Source organism: Anastrepha obliqua, chromosome 6 (assembly GCF_027943255.1).
Source record: "Anastrepha obliqua isolate idAnaObli1 chromosome 6, idAnaObli1_1.0, whole genome shotgun sequence".
NCBI classification, from domain to species: domain Eukaryota; kingdom Metazoa; phylum Arthropoda; class Insecta; order Diptera; family Tephritidae; genus Anastrepha; species Anastrepha obliqua.
The window spans coordinates 78,251,104-78,271,059 of NC_072897.1; the positions used below are offsets into that span (position 1 = coordinate 78,251,104).

The 19,956-nt window shown below is 39.0% G+C and overlaps 1 protein-coding gene across 9 annotated transcripts in view; it reads right to left on the reverse strand.

Annotated features, from left to right (window-relative positions):
• Positions 1 to 78: 78 nt before the first annotated feature.
• LOC129249814 (polyamine-transporting ATPase 13A3) overlaps positions 79 to 19,956 on the reverse strand; it is a 226,877-nt gene continuing 206,999 nt past the window's right edge. For all 9 annotated transcript variants that reach the window (XM_054889464.1, XM_054889470.1, XM_054889466.1 and 6 more), the window contains 7 exons: positions 18,510 to 18,871; positions 18,144 to 18,342; positions 17,478 to 17,782; positions 4,058 to 4,258; positions 3,705 to 3,996; positions 2,093 to 3,622; positions 79 to 1,027 (listed from right to left, as the gene is read on the reverse strand). In XM_054889464.1, the coding sequence (XP_054745439.1) occupies positions 285 to 1,027; positions 2,093 to 3,622; positions 3,705 to 3,996; positions 4,058 to 4,258; positions 17,478 to 17,782; positions 18,144 to 18,342; positions 18,510 to 18,871 (3,632 nt within the window). In that variant the 3' untranslated portion in view covers positions 79 to 284. The remainder of the gene's footprint in view (positions 1,028 to 2,092; positions 3,623 to 3,704; positions 3,997 to 4,057; positions 4,259 to 17,477; positions 17,783 to 18,143; positions 18,343 to 18,509; positions 18,872 to 19,956) is intronic.

Consider the following 19,956-nt stretch of genomic DNA (forward strand, 5'->3'; position numbering starts at 1 on the left):
TGTCCCAGTACGAAGTTTCAACAAAATCTGCACATTTTTAAATTTCTGTTCGTAATGAGCAAAAACAATGCATTTAAATACTTTTTTTTTATCAACCAACACATGTTTATTATAAACGAATGAGTTTTGCGTATAACTAACACATTCCAACTAGAACTGTTAAAAATTAATTTACAAACACGAAACAGAGAAAACAAAAAACCAAATAAATAACTCATAATACAAAACCAATTATACTTAGCAACAATAAGAAAGTTCGATGTAATCGTTACATAGTGTAATTCTCATAACTTAAGTTTTGCATTGGATTTAGAACTATTGATTTGGCTTGGTTTTGAAGGCGATGGTATTCGTTCTGATTCGCTAAGTACACTGCCCTCGACTACAGTTGGCAAGGTTTGAACTGTTGATAATTCCACTCCAAAAAAGCTATTTAGTGCATTATTTTGCGATGCTGGCACGTCAAAACTTTGTTCAGCTCTAATTTCAACATACGTGGATTTAGTTTCTTCGTGAGATGTGGAGGAATCAAAAGCTTCACATGTTTGTGTTATTTTCGGCCAGTGCTTGAAATATTGTAAAGCATATTCCACATGCAGATATTTCTTGTTTGATTTTTGCATATTTGCTTCGCGTCGAACTTGTATATTCTTAAACACTAAAAATTCGATGACGAATGTCTCAACAAATGCATGCACAAGAAAATTCGCAGCGCCATATAGCAACATCCAGTACCGAAAGCTAATAACGTCTGGTACAATTAACTGAAAAAAATCGGCTATCCATTTTGTAGGATATAAAACTAAGTAGCTTACAATCGCAAAATTTATAATCAACGAAAGGCATAATGGTATATTGGACCAAATCGGCTTGCGATATGGAGCCCCTTTGGAGAAAATAAATGCAAGTATAATATACTGGAAACTTGATATCGCAAATATAATGTAATTTTCATAGCAACCTAAATGATCTTCGTCACTGTGTTTAAATGGAACAAACCACTCTTGTTGATGTAACTGGAACCAACCTATAAATAAGAAAATACAAATTAGCATTGCAAATTGCCTTTTGCCTGTATTTGTTTTGTTCTTAATGCTACGTTATTGCGGGATACTAAATAATAATAGTATGGACATTTTTCACGGTTTTTTGAGACTTGAGGTACTTGTTTAGGGGGTGGCTAAATAAATTTAACGAGTAGTTGATTTTGCATTCTACAATTTTCTAGATGGTTACCTCGCATACTCTACTCTACAATCATTTATATCTCAGTACATATGTCAGTTAATACAGCCATATGGATACAGCTCATAGTCAAGAATTGATTGAACTGAATTATCTGTTTGATTATTTTACGGCCAAAATTTCATTTGATCGCAAGGCTTTTCGTGGCTTCAGTGTAAATATGGTGGATGGGAACATCAGGAGACACCCCGTAGCCGATCTGATTAATTCAGTATTTTGGCAGATCTGGAGTTTCATCCGCCACGTATCACAGGTAGGCGCGGTTCACCACTTCAAACTTCTCTCCGTTCCAGGTTCGAATAAATTTAAAAACTTCTGACTTACTACTTTAGTTAATTAACCCAAATCTACATTAAAACTAGACTGCACAGCGTTATATATAATTCCATTATAAAGTCAATATGGATGTATGGTGTACAGTCTTGTGGCGCTTCTTCTTCTACTAACCTCGATTTCATACAAAAGATACAATCCAAGATACTAACAGACCCACCCGAACCCTCTTGGTACTACTCTCGCATACTGTCGCACAACTATCATATTACACCTAAAATATCGCCGCGTTAGTTGGAGAAGCTTACACCAAAAACAACCCGCGCAAACGGCAGATAAGCATCAAGCAGATAAATCAGATTCGATAAAGATTTAGTAACTTTCTATTAGGCTTAAATCTAGTTATAAGCGATCTTGTAAATAAAACCACGTTTAAAAAAAAAATTAAACCAACGCCCCGTTGAACACTTTAAAGTGGAGCTTTCAAATGATTGATTTCTGTATATGTAGATTTACTAAATAAAATTAATAAAGCAAAAATACGTGAAACTAAAAAATATTATAATAAACTTACCACCCGTTTGAAATCCGATTACAACAAGTAAATGCAATACAAGTGATGATAGAGGCGCTAGCGATATGAGTGAGCTTAACGGAACTAGTTTGGCCAGAGGCCCATTATATGATTCTGTTTTACCGAAGAGAAATGCGAAGACTGATATCAGACCCAAATCAATATACAAAAACTGTTTATCCGTTAGATTGGAGTCAATAGAGTATAGAATCATAACAGATATGAATTGTACCATAGAATACGCTGCCATGTACTTAAATATACCGAATGATGTAACTAGCGCCGCCCTTCCTTCCTTTATCACAGTTGGAACACACGCAATTGTTGCATTACGAGAGGTGAATGGAGACGCAATGGAAGACTCAGTCTCGCTTAACGAAATACCAGTGTGCGCAACCTTCAAAGCCCCACAGTCGTTGGCACCATCACCACACATTGCAACAGAGTAGTCAAGCTGCTGAAGTTCCACAATTAAAGCTTGCTTTTGTTCCGGTGACATGCGTGCAAAAATAGAACCACGAGTTACAAAATTTTTCAATTCATCAGGAAAGTTTTCTCTTATGATTTGCCATGTTCTTCCAACCATAGCGAATCTGTAATTTGTCCTCCAACTTGTGTTCAAATCATGGGTCGTCAAATGATGCCGATCTGCTTTTTCTTTAGTAAAGACAGAGAGACCCAACTCTGGATCTTGATGTGTCCAAGTTTCAAAAGTTTCAACACTCACTAGACTATTACTATTTGGTAATGTGGCTGAAACACTACTTAATGATGTCACATCCCCATTATACCTTTGATAATCACCTCCAGTAACGCAACTGATGTCATCCAAATTATTTACTGAGGACTCCAACGATCCAATTTCAGTATCATTAACTAACGCTCTGGAAGAATCGTCACAATCACCTAGCTCAAGCGTATAGTAAAGCTCATATATATTTTTTTCTTTTTCTGGTAGATGTCGAACGTTAACAGTAACAACGGCCTGGTCTGGTGGCACAATGCCACAGTCACGAGCGACACTTATTGCTGTCAAGATATTATCTCCAGTTATCATAACAGTGCGTATGTTGGCAGCAGTAAGTGACCGTATGACTTCACTTGTATCTGGTTTCAGGCGATTCTCCAACACAACGAACCCAAGGAATTCAAGATCGCATTCGACACTTTCACGTGCTAAGCGCTGGGCTTTAATATAACTCATTTTACGACTGAGCGGTTTAAAAGCAATTGCAATAATACGATACCCTCGTTTTGCGAAATATGCAAGTTGCTGAGAATAGTTCTCTGGCAAACTGTTTGGCTGGCAAAGTTGCTGCAACATCTCCGGTGAGCCTTTGCAATATACATTAAAATTGCTTCCATTAAGTCGACGTGTTATAACAGACATTCGTTGCAGATTAGAGGTAAAAGGAAATTCACGAACTATCCCATGATCATTGTTCGCTTCACCATTAAGCAAGCCGACATCAGCCAACAAGTCATCGATTGAAGATTGACGTTGAACTGTAACCTGAAGAGTTAACGATCCTGCAAGATGTATTGATATTAAAAAATAAAAACCAACTAATAATCTAAACATTAAATTTAAATAAAATTCGGAATACAACACCTTTTTTTGGCTGTCGTACAATTGTGGGATGAATCAAACCGTATTTTCGATAATCAGGTATATTTTTTTGGTCTTCGAGAGTCCAGCCAGTAGACTCAAACATTTTTAAATCCAATGGATCGCCCATCAGCTTTCCATTCATAATAGTTATTGAATGACATGTTGCCATTCCAAATAAAAAATTATCGTATGGTAAGCGCTTGATTTGTTTTATGGGCATTTGGAATTCATTTGTTACTGTTTTTGGAACAACACCCCACATATCCAAACCTTCTTCAGTGAGTGTACCCGTCTAAAATAAACAAAAATATATTTAAGAGGATAATTTCGAAAGCTAAATAATGAAAAATCACCTTGTCGAAACAGCAACAATCAATACTGCCGGCAACGTTTATAGATCGTGGAGAAATACAATATATGTTTTTCTTTTGAAGACGTTTTTGAGCATAAAAACGACCTACAGTCATGGCTGCTGGCAGTGCAGGTGGCACAACGATTGTTATCAAATCCAAAGATTCCACTGCAATTTTGACAGGTTCGATGCCGCGCACTATCTATAGTAAGATACAATTGCTAAATTATTAAAGCAACACTCAAGAAATGGACTTGTGCAGTTGTGTATTTAAAGTACTAGGTAAAGTATAAATTAGCATTGCACCAGAAGAACGCAATCGATTGACCGGAAAATTTCGAGGCCGTTTCTTTTTTCGAGAATAACACTTTTATAAGCAAGAAAAACGTTCGACGAGAATGGATATTCGTATCATCACTGTCACTAAAAGTGATATTTTCTTATCTTAGAGAAAAAAACGGAGCTAATACTTCCAACCGCTAGATCCTGTTGGAAGTTAGCATACCTCAATCAAAAAAGAAGAAGCAGCTCTCAAATGGAGCAAGCCAAAGGGTCGCCATTCAAGACCCCAAAGGCGGCACCTCACAGTCATAAATGCCTCAGGCTAACAGCTTAGGTGTGACCTCAACAGCTGAAATACCTAAACAGCACACCATCGGCACAGGTACAGCCGAACAACGGAAAAAACAGGCAAAAAGAGCCTCAGTTACCTCCTTAAAAAGGGCTCAGCAGAGAGGAAGCATAGGACTAAGCTCTGGTCCCCATGCCCGCAAGGAAAACAGATGGCATTAAGCCATAACTTTATTCTTGGGAAAATACTGGTGGAAAAAGACCCGAACTTAAAACCGGCATTTTTGGGTGCGGTCTACAAAGCAGGGTCCTGCATTGTAAGGATGGCGCTTCCACGGACTGGTAAATGCGGCTATCACTGACGCGAAATCATGGGAGAGTGCGTCACTGAAGACCACAGAGGGGGTATCTTGGAAACCCCGAAGATACGTCGCTTTTTGTAGGGGCGAAATAAAGGCCTCCACGTCGACATCTGGCGTATACTAAGAAGAATTGAAAGAGACTGAAACGTAACACTGGTTCTAGCAGTAGACCAGATATAAGCATACAGTTTGATGGAGTACAATGAAAGTATAAACTACCATTTCAGTCAAGTGACCCTCAAGCTGAAGGCTGCACCCTCGGACAAAATGGAAGCTGTGGAGCTGGGTGCAGAAGATGAAAGCACTCCATCCAACCCTAAGCCGATAGCCAATACATGAAAGGTATCCAGGAAAATATCCATAACGCTAAGACCGCATAGGCCGAGCTTAGCATGAGGTTTGCCAAGGGAAACTTCACCTTAGGGCTTATATACGAGCCCTGGTTAAACAGAAGCCATATCAATGACCTCAGAGTACAAAACACAAAGGTAATCTATGACGTGGGCGTAGTCAATCCAAGGACTGCCCTTATCAAAGACACCAACATTAAACATTTGCCATTTAATGAATTTATGGATGGCGACACGGTAAGAGTACTAGTCTAAGCGGACTTTGAAGGAAAGAAGCAAGAAGTCGTTATTGCCTCAGCCTATTTCCCAGGGGACGCCGCCGTGGTACCACCGCCGAATATAATAGGCTTACTGAACTACTGTAAGACATACAACAAGATACTAATTGTTTGCTGGAGCTCTTCATCTGCTATAGGTGGTGGTTGGACTCCGATTACGGCATTCACAGGACGGGAGCTTAAGAATGTGGTGACGGTCTCCCGGTGAATGTCATTTATTGGCTGTAAATGTCTGTCAGTTTTGTCCTGGCGTAGTTTAAGAGGTGTCTCCTGACGTGCCTGGGAGGCGGCTCAGGTGAAGTGGTGACGTTCTCCCGGTGAATGTCGTTTATTGACTGTCTAAACACTGTCTCGTCCAGTAAATTTCTGACAGTTTTGTCCTGGCGTAGTTTAAGAGGTGGCTCCTGACGTGCCTGGGAGGCGGCTCAGGCTCAAGCCGGTGTCTGCAGGGGTAAAACGTGCGGTTACATCCTAGCAGGAACTGCTTGCTGAGCAGTTTGTTATGCTCCATTACAGGGAGCATTTGTGCCTCGTTGTGAAGATGTTGAACACGGGACATCAGGAGCCAACCGGTTGCTGTCCGAATGGCAGTATTTTGGCATGTCTGTAGCTTTATCCACTGCGTGTCACTAGTTCCAGGCGCCAAGACAGGCGCAGCATAGTTCAGAACCTCCCGACCAATTGCCTTAAATGTCGATAGCAATCGGAATTGGTGTGTCGTCGACTTTTACCTTACGGGACAATTTGACCACCTTTGTCCAGGTGACAAGTGACGACCGCTCAGGTAGTTTGCGGACCACCTCTTCAGCCCTGGCGGGAGTGTCGACTGAGAAATATCATCTAGTAGCGTGGAATGGCTGACTGTGTCGAAAGCCTTCTTCAGGTCCAATGCTACTAGGACAGCCCTCTCGCAGGGGCGGTTTTGATTAAGCCCGCGGTTTAACTGGGCGTTTATGGCGGTGAGTGCAGTGGTGGTGTTATGCATTCGTCGGAGACCGTGCTGATGTGGGCCTGGGGCCAGGTGTTTCGTGAAGAGTGGGAGTAAGATGGCTTCAAGTGTCTTCACTACTGGGGAAAGGAGAGTTAGCGGACGATAAGATTCACCTTGGTTGGCGGGTTTCCCAAGTTTCAGTAGTGGGACCACTCTCCCTGCTTCTCACTTGTCAGGGATGATGAGAGTGGTCAAGGACAGATTGAAAGCCCTTGTGAGAAATCCTACTCCCAATGGTCCCGGGTGCTTCAGCATCAGCGCGTTTAGTCCGTCAGGGCCAATGGCTTTTGATGTTTTGGATTTATTGATGGCCCTCTGAACCTTATCACCCGAGAAAGCAAGTGGCGCACTATCGTTCGTCAGTTTGCGCAACCTTCTGGTAGCAAGACGCTTGGTTCTGTCGGCCGGAGGATGCAGTATAAAAAGTCGGCTAAAGTAGCTCGCGCATCTCTTCGGGTTCGACGAAGTGCAACCGTTGAAGGTGATAGCCACCTTATCGTTGTGCTTCGTCGGGTTCGACAGAGACCTAACGGTGGACCAGAGCTTACTCATCCCAGAGGTGAAGTTACAGGTCTTCAAGTGCTCAAACAAGATATTAATCATTGGGTGTGATGCAAGTGCACACAACACAATCTGGGGGAGTACAGACACAAATAAAAGAGGTAAGCTACTTCTTGAGTTTTCAATACAAACAAATCTAGCTATTGTAAATAACTAACCACTCACTTGGTATGAACAGCAACTGCATAGTCTCCGATGGGGTCTCAAAATCTGAGCATAAATATACTATTTTTAAAATCAAAGGATCAGTTAAGACCGTAATGCTGTACAGCATCCCAAGGCTACTAACTGGAGCAAATACTCAGAGTGCCTTGAACCCAGTCTAGCCAAAAGCATGTTTCTTATAAAATCGACAGAGGAATTGGATGCATCAGTTGCAAACCTGACTGACTCCATCATATCCTCATATCATTAAAGTAGTCCATATGGAACAAAGAACTTGCAAATTTGCGTCTACTAGCAAGATCAAAATTCAACGACGCAAAGAAATATCAAACATGAGATGTTTTAAGAAAGAAAAGCACACGTGGATGGATTTACAACGAATGACTTAAACTTTATTTCCAGGTTTTGACAAGTACATGAAAGGTTGCCAGATTTGATAATTACATCAATAGTTTTAATACAAATATTTAGTACTGGATGATGTTAGAATTTACATTTTGATATACATTCTCAACACCCCCACTATATCAAAATTCCAAACAATACAAATACTGTTAAAAAGAAATCAATATGGAACAATACCAAGAATTTGCATAAATTTATAGTGTTTTATTTCTGACAATCCCTTAGTTAATAAGTCTGCAGGCATGTTAGCAGTTGGCAAATATTTAGTTTCAACTAGACCGCTATTAATTACATCTCTGATAAAATTATACCTTACATCAATATGTTTTGATCGTTTATGAGATTGGTGGTTATTTGCCAATTTTAATGCACTTTGGCTGTCATTATACAATATTATCATGTTGAAACAACCTGTTAATTCATATTCTAAATTTCTTAAATAAATGGCCTCCCGACAAGCTTCTGACAAAGCCATATACTCTGCTTCACAGCTACTGAGAGCAACAGTCCTTTGCTTTTTGCTCTCCCAAGAGATGGCAGATCCAGATTTAGTAAAACAGATGCCAGTATAAGAACGTCTATCAATGCTATCACTAGCCCAGTCTGCATCTGCATACCCCTCTAATTCTGTTCTCTCTTTAGAATATCTTAAACAATAATGCTTTGTTTTTAACAAATATTTTAAAATTCTCTTAGCATAATTCCAGTGAACATGTGAATAACAATTATTAAATTGACTGAGGTAACTGACTGAATAGGCAATGTCTGGTCGTGTCAAAACTGCCAGATACATCAAACTACCTATAAGTTTTTGATATGGCAAATGATCTTCACATATATCAGATTTCTCAATATTTAATTTAGTCTCTATCGGAGTACTAACTGTATTACATTCAGACATGTTAAACTTTTTAATCAGTTGCTCAATATATTGCTCCTGATCCACTGTAATTACATTTGCATGTTTATCAATATTGATCCTCATACCTAAATATTGCTTTACCTGACCTAAATTTTTAATCTCAAATTTTTATTCCAAGGCTTCAATTAAAATATCAGTCTCTGACTTATCATTTGAAAATATTATGAAATCATCAACATAAATTCCAATAAAAGTTTTCTTACCATTACTATGATTTTTTATAAACACACAAGGTTCTAATTTACTTTTGCTAAATTCTAAATTATACAATGTTTCTTCGACTCTCTGATACCAGGCCAGTGCAGATTGTTTTAAACCACACACAGCCTTTTTTAATTTTAACACTTTACTGGAATCTTTAACAGGAAAACCGTCAGGTAAGTGCATACACATACTTTCTTTTAAATATCCGTTAAGAAAAGCTGTAGTAACGTCTAAGTGAGTAATGTCCATATTGAACTGAACGCTTAATGCAAATAATAAGCGCAAAGTTGAATGTCTAATGACCGGCGAGAATGTCTCTTGGTAGTCCACACCAGCTTTCTGCGTATAACCTTTGGCCACTAACCTTGCCCGATACCTTACATTACCATCGCAATCATATTTTCTTTTTAGGACCCACTTACACTGCACTACACTAGCATTTTCTGGAACATCAACAATCTCCCATACTTGGTTGTCTTCGAACGGCTCCAACTCCTCTGCCATCGCCTGCTGCCACTGCTGCTTCTCTGGACCACTGATATGTCGGCTCGTCCTCCCCTGTGGATCTAGTACAAATATTGGCAACACCGCACCTTGAAGGCTTTTTCCTCTGTCTTTTCTCTTTTATTTCATCAACTAGTGGAGGGGCTTGTTGTGTGTTATTGGATTGCGAATCATTTGTTTTTTCAGGTGTATTATTGATTTTTTGCAAGTCATTATCATATTCTACACTCTCTGCATCCCGGAATTCTAAGTCACTAGAGCTTGATTCACTGTGATAATCTAATTTCACCACAGATTCAACCATTGAATCCCCCACTGAATCTGTGTTCTCTATAGAAACTGTAGCTAACGGGTGATCAATTAAGAGGAGTTTTTTTCATTTGCGTTTTTTTACAGATCGCGCGCGAGTTGTGGCAAACTGTCATCGTGGATTTGTTGAACAGCGTTTGGCATTTCATCATGGAAAGACTCACACCGCAACAACGTCTACAAATTGTTCAACTGTATTACGAAAATCAGCGTTGTGTGACAAATGTTTTTCGTGCGCTTAGACCGCATTATGGACAACATAATCGGCCTGCCTTAAACACTATTCGACATACCATCAACAAATTTGAATCCGAATATTCATTGGTGGATAATTCTCGACCGAATAGACCACGTCCAGCAAGAAGCATTGAGAATATAGCGGCAGTAGCAGAGAGTGTACGTGAAAACCGCGATGAATCGATTCGGCACGGTTCCCAGCAACTTGGACTGTCGTATGAAACAACTTGGTAAATTTTACGGAAGGATCTTCATTTAAAAGCATACAAAATACAGCTCGTACAAGAACTAAAGCCAAATGACCTTCCTGCACGTCACCGTTTTGCTGATTGGGCTCTTGAAAAGATTGAAGAAGATCCGCTGTTTTCGAGCAAAATTTTGTTCAGCGATGAGACGCATTTCTGGCTCAATGGTTACGTCAATAAGCAAAATTGCCGTATTTGGGATGAAGAGCAACCAGAACACGTTCAAGAGCTACCTTTACACCCAGAGAAAACAACGGTCTGGTGTGGTTTATGGGCTGGTGGAATCATCGGCCCATATTTTTTCAAAAATGATGATGACCACAACGTAACTGTGAATGGTGCTCGCTACCGTACCATGATATCGGACTTTTTGCTACCTGAAATTGAATCTAATGATCTCTACGACATTTGGTTTCAACAAGACGGAGCCACTTGCCATACAGCTCGTGAAACAATGACTTTATTGAGAAGTCATTTCGGAGAGCAGCTGATTTCACGTTTAGGACTTGTGAGTTGGCCACCAAGATCTTGTGATATCACACCTTTGGACTTTTTTCTTTGGGGATTCGTGAAGTCCAAGGTCTATGCTGATAAACCAGCTACGATTGAAGCTCTGGAAGCCAACATTACGCGTGTTATTCACGACATACCAGTCGAAATGCTCGAACGAGTGATTGAAAATTGGACCTTCAGAATGGACCACCTTAAGCGTAGTTGCGGCCAACATTTGAATGAAGTCATATTCAAAAAGTAAATGTCAAAGAATGTCCTTTCAAATGATAAATAAAGGTTTTGAACATAATTAACATTTTTGTTTTTTTCTTAACTATTGAAAAAAGCACCTCATGATTGATCACCCGTTATTTCTTCTTTCTTTGGTTTTTCCTTAATCACAACATCTCTACTGGTTGTAATCTGTCTTTTGATTGGATCATAAATTCTATATCCTTTTACATTTTCACTGAAACCAACTAGTATATGTTTCTTTGATTTTTTATCCCATTTCGTTCTTTTTTCTTTTGGTATGTGAGCCATCACAGTGCTTCCAAATATACGAATATGTTCCAAGTTTGGTTTAATTCCAGTCCACGCTTCATATGGTGTCTTTTCAATGCCTGAAGCTACTGACCGGTTTTTTAAATAGACAGCTGTGTTCGCAGCTTCTGCCCAAAATGTTTTGTCTAAAACAGCATCGAAGAGAAGACATCTTGCTCTCTCTACAATGGTTCTATTTGATCTCTTACTTAGCCCATTCTGTTCGGGCGTGTAAAGATTTGTTTTTTGATGTATGATGCCTTCTGATTTCAAATAATTCTCAAAATCATTACTGCAATACTCCCAACCATTATCCGTTCTCAAGATTTTTATATTTTTATTATGAAAATTCTCCACCACGCACTTAAACTCTTTGAAATAGTGTAATAATTCATTTTTTGTTTTCAGAAAATAAATAAAGGTCATTCTGGTATAGTCATCAATTAATAATAGAAAGTATCTTGCACCGCCAATCGACTTGGTCTCCATTGGCCCACAAATATCAGAATGAACAATTTCTAGTACATCTGTTGCTCGGGATCCAGTACTGAATGGCAATCTTGACTGTTTGCCTTCACAACATATCTCACAATCTAATTTGCTTATTGTGAACGTGTCAGGATAATCCAGCCCATTCACTAATCCGCAACGCTTCATTTTGTTCATATCATTGCTATTTATATGACCAAGACGCCTGTGCCACGTTTCCCCATTCACTATGGTAGATGACGATGATAATAAACAGCTGTGTTTTTAGATTCAATTTGTAAACACCATTAGTTAGTTCGCTTCAGCACCCAATTCGCCTTTATTATTTTTAATTAAGCATTTATTCTTAACTGATAACAGATTTGTTGTAAGACTTGGCACACACAATGGGGATTTATCAACGAAATTTCATTCGCGGTCATGTGCGCACTCGCACCTGAATCAATGTAAAAATCAGTTCTACTGAATTCGCCGCTCAAAAATACAACACTAAAGGCATTAAGTTAACTTTTGTTTTTGTCCGGCCTTTTGGCCCATTTATCCTTTAATAATGGACACGGATTCCTGTAATGACCAGTATTTTTACTGTTTTTGTGTTCCTTGTTTTATTTACATTTGAGGTTAAAATATTGTTGCTATTTTTACATTTCTTCTGCCAGCCTTTAACGACAAATGCGGTATTGCGCTCTGTTTCACTCACATCAACTGATTCCATATCAAGTAATTTAGTTTTGATGGTGTCGGTAGTTATTTGAATGCCCGAATGTTCTACGGCCATAATCATAGGCATAAATCGCTCAGGTAAACCGGCTAGCAACAAAGAACCGATCCATTCGTCACTAATGGCGAATCCTGTTCCTCTTAAACGTTGAGACGTTTCCACTATTTGTGTCACATAATTCGTCATATTTTCACTGTTTTCTAACCTTATGGATATAAGATGACGAAGCAAACTAATTCTTCTCGAAAAACCTGAATCGTCGAACAAAGCACGCAGCTTTTCCCACAACTCTTTCGTAGTCTTAGTTTCCTTTATATGCACATATAAAGATGAATCAATCGTCAAAATCAGCTTAGCTCGTGCTTTTGTATCTGCCGCAACCGCTGCCGCCTCGGTTCCTTCTTCTTTGATGAATTTGTCAGCGCCTTCCAAAACTAATAAATTTTCTACAGCGAACGCCCAATCCTCGAAATTTTCGCGCCCTTTCAGCTTTGGCACATTTGTATGATAACTGCAACTCATTTTTCTGGCTTGCACGATATATTATAAATACCACTATTAACACGACTTTTTATTATAATATATTGCTCTGGCTTGCACGATATATATACCACTTTTTATTATATTTTACTATTACTCGTAGCCCATAACCTTTTAAGAAAGAAAAGCACACGTGGATGGATTTACAACGAATGACTTAAACTTTATTTCCAGGTTTTGACAAGTACATGAAAGGTTGCCAGATTTGATAATTACATCAATAGTTTTAATACAAATATTTAGTACTGGATGATGTTAGAATTTACATTTTGATATACATTCTCAACAAGATGAATATAGGAAAGCCATAACATTGTACAAAAAGGAACTGAGGAAATCAAAAGGGAACTCATGGAGAAAGTTCTCTGAGGAACTAAACGATGTCCCAGCCAAGGCAAGAATATAAAAATCATTGACTAAAGGAGTGACAAATCCAATTGCCACACTAAAGGCACCGGATGGTACTTTTACAAGCAGTTTCGACGGAACACTAGAACTTCTTCTGAGAACTTACTTTCCTGACTGTAGTCTTAATGCAACCTTCGAGTGCCAGCGCACACTCTGTTCAGGTCAAAAAGTCTTACTACCTACAGAGTAGTAAACTACGAAAGGGTAGAGTGGGAATCAACTCATTCAAACCCTACAAATCACCCGGACCAGATGGTATTTTTTCAGCCTTGCTCTCCAAGGGCACTGTGAAGTTAATACAAATTCTGGTAAAAATATTCAGATCAAGTCTTAGTTTTGGTTATGTCCCTAAGATTTGGCGGGAGGTCAAGGTATTATTCCTAGCAAAGGGAGGCAATAAGCTTCCTGAAATCCTATAGGCCAATCAGTCTTACGTCTTTCATGTTGAAAACGATCAAAAAGCTACTGGACTGTTACCTAAGAGAGGAGGTTACAATAACACCAGTACATAAACTGCAATTTGCATATCAAAAAGGGAATCCCACCGGTATAGCACAATTGTTCGCGATATGGAAAAGCCCCTTGACCTAAAGGAAATAGCCCTCTGTGCTTTTATGGACATTTGATAACGTGAACTTTCAAGCAATAGAACTGGGACTCTCCAAAAGGGGAGTCGATCCAGCAATTGTTAAATGGGTAAGCAACATGCAACAAGTCAAAGGAAAATCACAGCCTCTCTGGGGCAAGTTACCCTAAGTACTACAGCAGCGAAAGGATGTCCACAAGGATGCTCTGGTCTATCCTGGCTGACGATTGGTACAAACCCTTAATGATAAAGGGTATAAAACAATAGGGTATGTAGATGATCAAAACCATTATTATCCCATTTACCAGGAAAAGGGTTCTAATATACCCACCCTGGCAATAAATGGAATAAAGGTACCTCTAAAGGAAGAGGTTACATATCTAGGAATTATCTTGGATAAAAAACTCATTTTGGAGGCCCACCTCAACTCAGTAATAAAAAAGGCAACGAAAAACCTCTGGACAATAAAAAAACATTTGGGTAAATCCTGGAGTCTGAACCCTAAAATGAACTTCTGGATCTACACCCAAATGGTAAAATGTACTATATGGGGCTTTGGTATGGTGGGTTAAAACAAATCAAACTACGACTATATCAAAACTGTGTAAACTACAAAGGCTGGCGTGCCTAAGCATAACAGGGGCCATGAGAACTATCCCAACTGCTGGTATCGAAGCACTTTTAAATTTACCACCGCTACATTTAGCAATACAAGAGGAAGCTAATATGCAAGCACTCTCTGTTCATATTAAAGAAAAACTTAAACCAGGATATCTTACTGGACACCTCAATATCTTGAACAGGGTTCACCATGCAGTATTCATAACCCAGGCAATTGACCATACGGAACCCGTACTCAATTTTATAAAGAGATACAAGGTTATCTTCCCATCTACGGAAGAGTGGAACACTCACCCAAGATGGCTAAATGATGACTTACAAAAATGGTATACAGATGGTTCCAAAACGCTCCAAGGAGTAGGAGCAGGAATAGTGGGGCCTCGAGAAAGTAAAAATTAAAATACTTTCAAGCAGCCAATCGGTTCTCAAAGCCTTGAATAGCTTCACATTCAGGTCAATAGTCTTAATAGAGTGCAACAATGCACTCAATATCAGGTTTCACTGATTTGGGTACCAGGACATGAGAGACAAGAAGGAAACGAGAAGACACACTTTTATGCCAAAAAAGGGGCAGAAGGGCTATTTATTGGACCAACCCTATTTTTCGGCTTTAACAAAAATAATGTAAAACAGGAAATCAAAAAATGGACTCAAACAAAAATCAGGGAACACTGGAACGGCACAAGTGGCCTTAATCACTCCAAAAAGTTTTTGAACTTCAATGCCAACAGAGCAAAGTCTGCTCTATCCCTACATAAAAAGGGTCTCAGATTACTCTTTAGAGCATTTACAGGTCGCTTTGCCTGTAATAAACACTTTAACACAATAGGGCTATCTAGTACAAGATCATGCAGGTTCTGCTGTGATGAAGAGGAGTCTATGGAACACTTAAATTCCAACTGTGAGGTTTTAGGCCACAGGAGACACAGAATCCTGGGGTCGTACCTACAAGAGGAGAAAGACCTGCAATTTCTCCCTCCTAAGAAGCTGGTTCGATTCCTCGGTATACTAAATAATTATAATTAAGTAATTAGGGGCGCACAATAGATTATTCTGGTCACAGTGCATAAAGGCCTTAGCCTAACCCGTACAAACATTACCATTACCAACCTTCTGGGCCCAAATAAAGCACGCAGCAGAGAAAGCCGCTAAGATGACATCCCTACCCAATAGACATAGGGGGTCCAACCCACGCGACCCGTGGCTACCACACTCTCCGTTCTCTTATACGGAGCTGAACTGTGGGCAAATGTGCACGAACGGCAGCCCTGAGAGTTGTGTCCGCCTACTGTACAGTATCAGGGCCAGCTGTTCAAGTAATAAGCGACTTAATACCGATAGACTTACTAATTTTTCAAAGGAAAAAGCAATGGGCATTAAAGCAAGAGGGAATGGAAGAAAGAGTTAGCAAATCTGCAGCGCGCAAAACAAAGGATGAAGCGCTAAGGCTATGGCAAGATCTCTGGATTAATGAAACACCCGGCAGATAGACGGTTCGGCTTATAATAGATGTCGCCACTTGTGGAACAACATTAAGACGCGCACACCACAAATAGGAGGACGAGCTCGGCCAAACACCTAAAAAGGGTGCACGTGCAAATTTTAAGATGAGGTTAGAAAAGTCAAGTAACATTTCGTCGAGCGAAAAAATAAAAATTAGTTGCTGACGAAATGTTGTCGTCCAAACGGCAGATTTCAATTTAAAAAATATGGAGGAAAATGCAGTTTTACCCGATTTTGAGGAAAGTGTACCACCAATATGAATATTTAAACAGGATTCAAAGGTGGTGAAGGATTGGTTCCAGCAGAACAGAGTGAATTCCCCACGTCAGTGCTCTGTTTTAATGAAACGAAAATTGCGATTATGAATGAATTTATCCATCACACCGTAATGTGACCAAAATTACACATAGTTTCATTTTTCACTTCCGTTAAGTTCCTATAACACGTTTTAAACAAAAAATAATGAAATAAATTTACATGTTATTGTAAATTAATATTCCATGATTTACCAAACATGTAAATAATTTATAATTATTCGACCAATAAGCAAAACAGGTATACTTCTACGGGATATCAGCAGCAGAATGAGACGTGCAGAAAACACAGAACACTGCAAAATAGAAAATACGAATATAGTTTGCGATAAATGTAGAAGATGTGTTTCTGGGTAAACAGATTTCAGACAATGACAAAAAGGTCAAAACCCACGATGTACACAATAAGTGGCCAACATCAGACCAGCTCTCAGCAATTTTGAAGGAACCAGCTGATTGGCTACCGTAACTGACATCAGCAGTTTGTTTATAAAAAAATGAGATTGTGTTGGTGATATGCGAAAAAAATCAACACAATCTCCGCTCATATTATATCGTTGCCATCTGAACAACGACTAATTGAATGAGTGTAACTACGTGAACCTACTTTCAATAAACAGATTTCAGAACATTTTCTGTGTTTGGCAGAGATCCTCCTCCTATTAATGGCGTACCTCTTGTTGTTGTACCACAAATTAGGGGCCCTAGAGTTTTAAGCCGACTCCGAACGGGCAGATATTTTTTTATGAGGAGCTTTTTCATGTCAGAAATTCACTCAGAGGTTTGCCATTGCCTGCCGAGGGGCGGGCGCTATTAGAAAAAACGTTTTCTTCCTTTTGATGGTTCACGGAGATTCTAAGCTATGTTCTCCGAATTCCAAATGGTAGTCACGTACAAGCCCATTCGGCTACGACAGCCGCTTTGTCCATCATTGTTCACATTTTTTTATAACGTCTAGGTTAGAATCTGTAATAGTTACTTAAACGAATGTGTATGTAAATATGCATGACGCAAGGCTTTTGCAACTTTTCAACCTTGGAAACTGTTAAACCATAATACTTATATACACATATTATTTTGGAATTATGGAATTATACATACCTTGGTTATTAGTGTGTATACAAAACCGATAATTGCGATCAAACCCAAAAATTCAATGAATTTATATGAATCTTGCTCGAACTTATAATCAACAGGCGGTGGGTACAATATAGAACGAATGAGTCCTCCCTTGGTAGTTATATTTCCAGTGTTTATAACAATCGCCAAAACCTTTTCCGATCCAATATAACGTGTTTGTATAACCTTTGTGCCACAAAAAAGTGTATGCCGTGCATGTTCCTTCTTGTCGAATATTAAATCAACCTTCATTGGCAATGGAGTTTTTGTTACAGGTACGCTTTCACCTAAAACAAAATGGTTGTGTATATTACTTTTGCATGGCACTGCATTTGACGCGTACATGTTTAGATAGGTGGTCGACTGAGCTTCTCCTCTAACTTGTGGTATGCGTCTTGATGTTTTCCTACAAATGGAGGGGCCTAAAGTTTAATGCCGCTTCCGAACGACAGATAGTTAAATGAGATGTTTTTTTCATGGGAATAAACACACTCGGAGGTTTGTTATTGCCTGCGGGGGCTACCGCCATTTTTCTGTCCCTTGATATTTACACGGGACCAACCGAATGGCAGTCACGCACAAACCTACCTGGCTACGGTCGCCGCCATATATTTTATACAACTTTACTTCAGACAGAAATGAACTAACCTGTGAGCATTGATTCATCAAGTATACAGTTTCCTGATAAAAGTACAGCATCACATTGCATCGTACATCCGCTTGTGGGTATCTCAATAATGTCGCCAGGAACTAAGCACTCGGTAGGTATTTCCCGAACTTGACCAGACTCTGTTACAACCAAAGCACAACCGGTATTCATTACAGTTTCACGCAAAGAATCTTGATTCTACATGTAGTAAGATATTAAAATTCTATGAATAAGCAGTACATTTGCAGCGCCATTTTTACATTATATTCTAATCTTTCAATGAGAACTATTTTATGCTTTAGCTTTATATAATATTTGCACTTGGCCCCATTGGAAGATTAAAACCAGTTATAAAGCATACAAACCTTTTTAGTTTGAATAATCGACATAGCTATTCCAAACATTGACATGAGCAGTATTACACAGGCATAATAATAGTAGTCATACGTAAACCACAATATTACAGAAAATATTTGAAAAACGTAGAATGGATTCAACATTTCCAAAACTAAGAGAGTCTTGAAGTCTTTGTAAGGAATAGTTATTTCATTTGGCCCATATGCTAGGCGGCGAGATAATTGTTCCTGAGCTGGTAAGCCCTTCTGCTGATGAAAATATGCACTCGAAACGTTTACATCAAGTCCCTTCAGTTTATGAAATGATTGTGTTTGATTGTCCCAGGCGTAACGCAATTGCTTACAATTGAAAATTCTTGCACTCTTGCTACCTATAAAATAAAAAGGAAAAAATAACACCGAGAATGGAGAAAATATATATTATAAGTATATATAAAGCGGTCGCAGTAGCCCAATTGGTTGGCACGTGACTACCATTTGGTAGCATAAGCTCCACTTGCTTTGCCTCTATGTAGGTTTCAAATTCCTAGATTATGTATTTTACGTGAACTGAGAGCCGAGAGAGAATGATCATCACGCGGTCATATAATTTTTTTACTCATTTTGAATAAAACTTCTCCAAATATACTACACAAAATTGATATTTCGCAATCAATGAAATTAATAAAACAAAACATCGTAAATATTGACGATGGAAAATATAGCTGGTGCATTCGTAATTTGTTGTTCCCATTTCCAAAAATTATTGAAGATCACAAAACAAAGTAAATATCGTGTGGGCAAAAGAGTATACAAGAAATCACATAAGTGAGTTTACGTGTACGGTCCTTCGGAATTTCTGGTGAGGCGCCAACTAAATTCGTGCCAAGATTTAGTTATCAATTTGTAACGCTTTTTGTGACCAGTAAATGTCCGTGCTTCAATGAGTGTTTTAAATAGGAAAGAAAAACAATACTCAAATAAATTTCGGTTGTCTATAATAAAAATCTGTAACAAGCTGCTGTTGTGATCGGTACAACCAAAATAAAAACCAATTGGAACATGCAACTTGTTTTATTCCCCTTTCTATGGTTTGGTTAGTAATTATTCTCAAAGTGGCCTTTGGTATATACTATGCATATGCGGTTCGTATGTAAAAAAAACGATCCCTCCTACCTCAATGAACTTCGAGGAGCGATGCAACAATCGTTTTGTGATTCTTCTATGGTTTCTACATATTTGCTTATGGCTGCTAAAACAAGCAAAAACAAAGAACACACAGTTACACATTGTATTAGCGGTGCCAGCAAGAGGAAGGGGGCAACCGCGGTAATAGCGCAGACACACCAAATTTAGCGAAGCCCTCAACCATTTGTGCGATCCTTCTGGCAGACAAATGTGAAACACAGATGGCGCTTCAAGCAGGAAGAAAACGTTGGTCCTCTGCTTTCACTAGAAAATTTCAATGAAATTCACT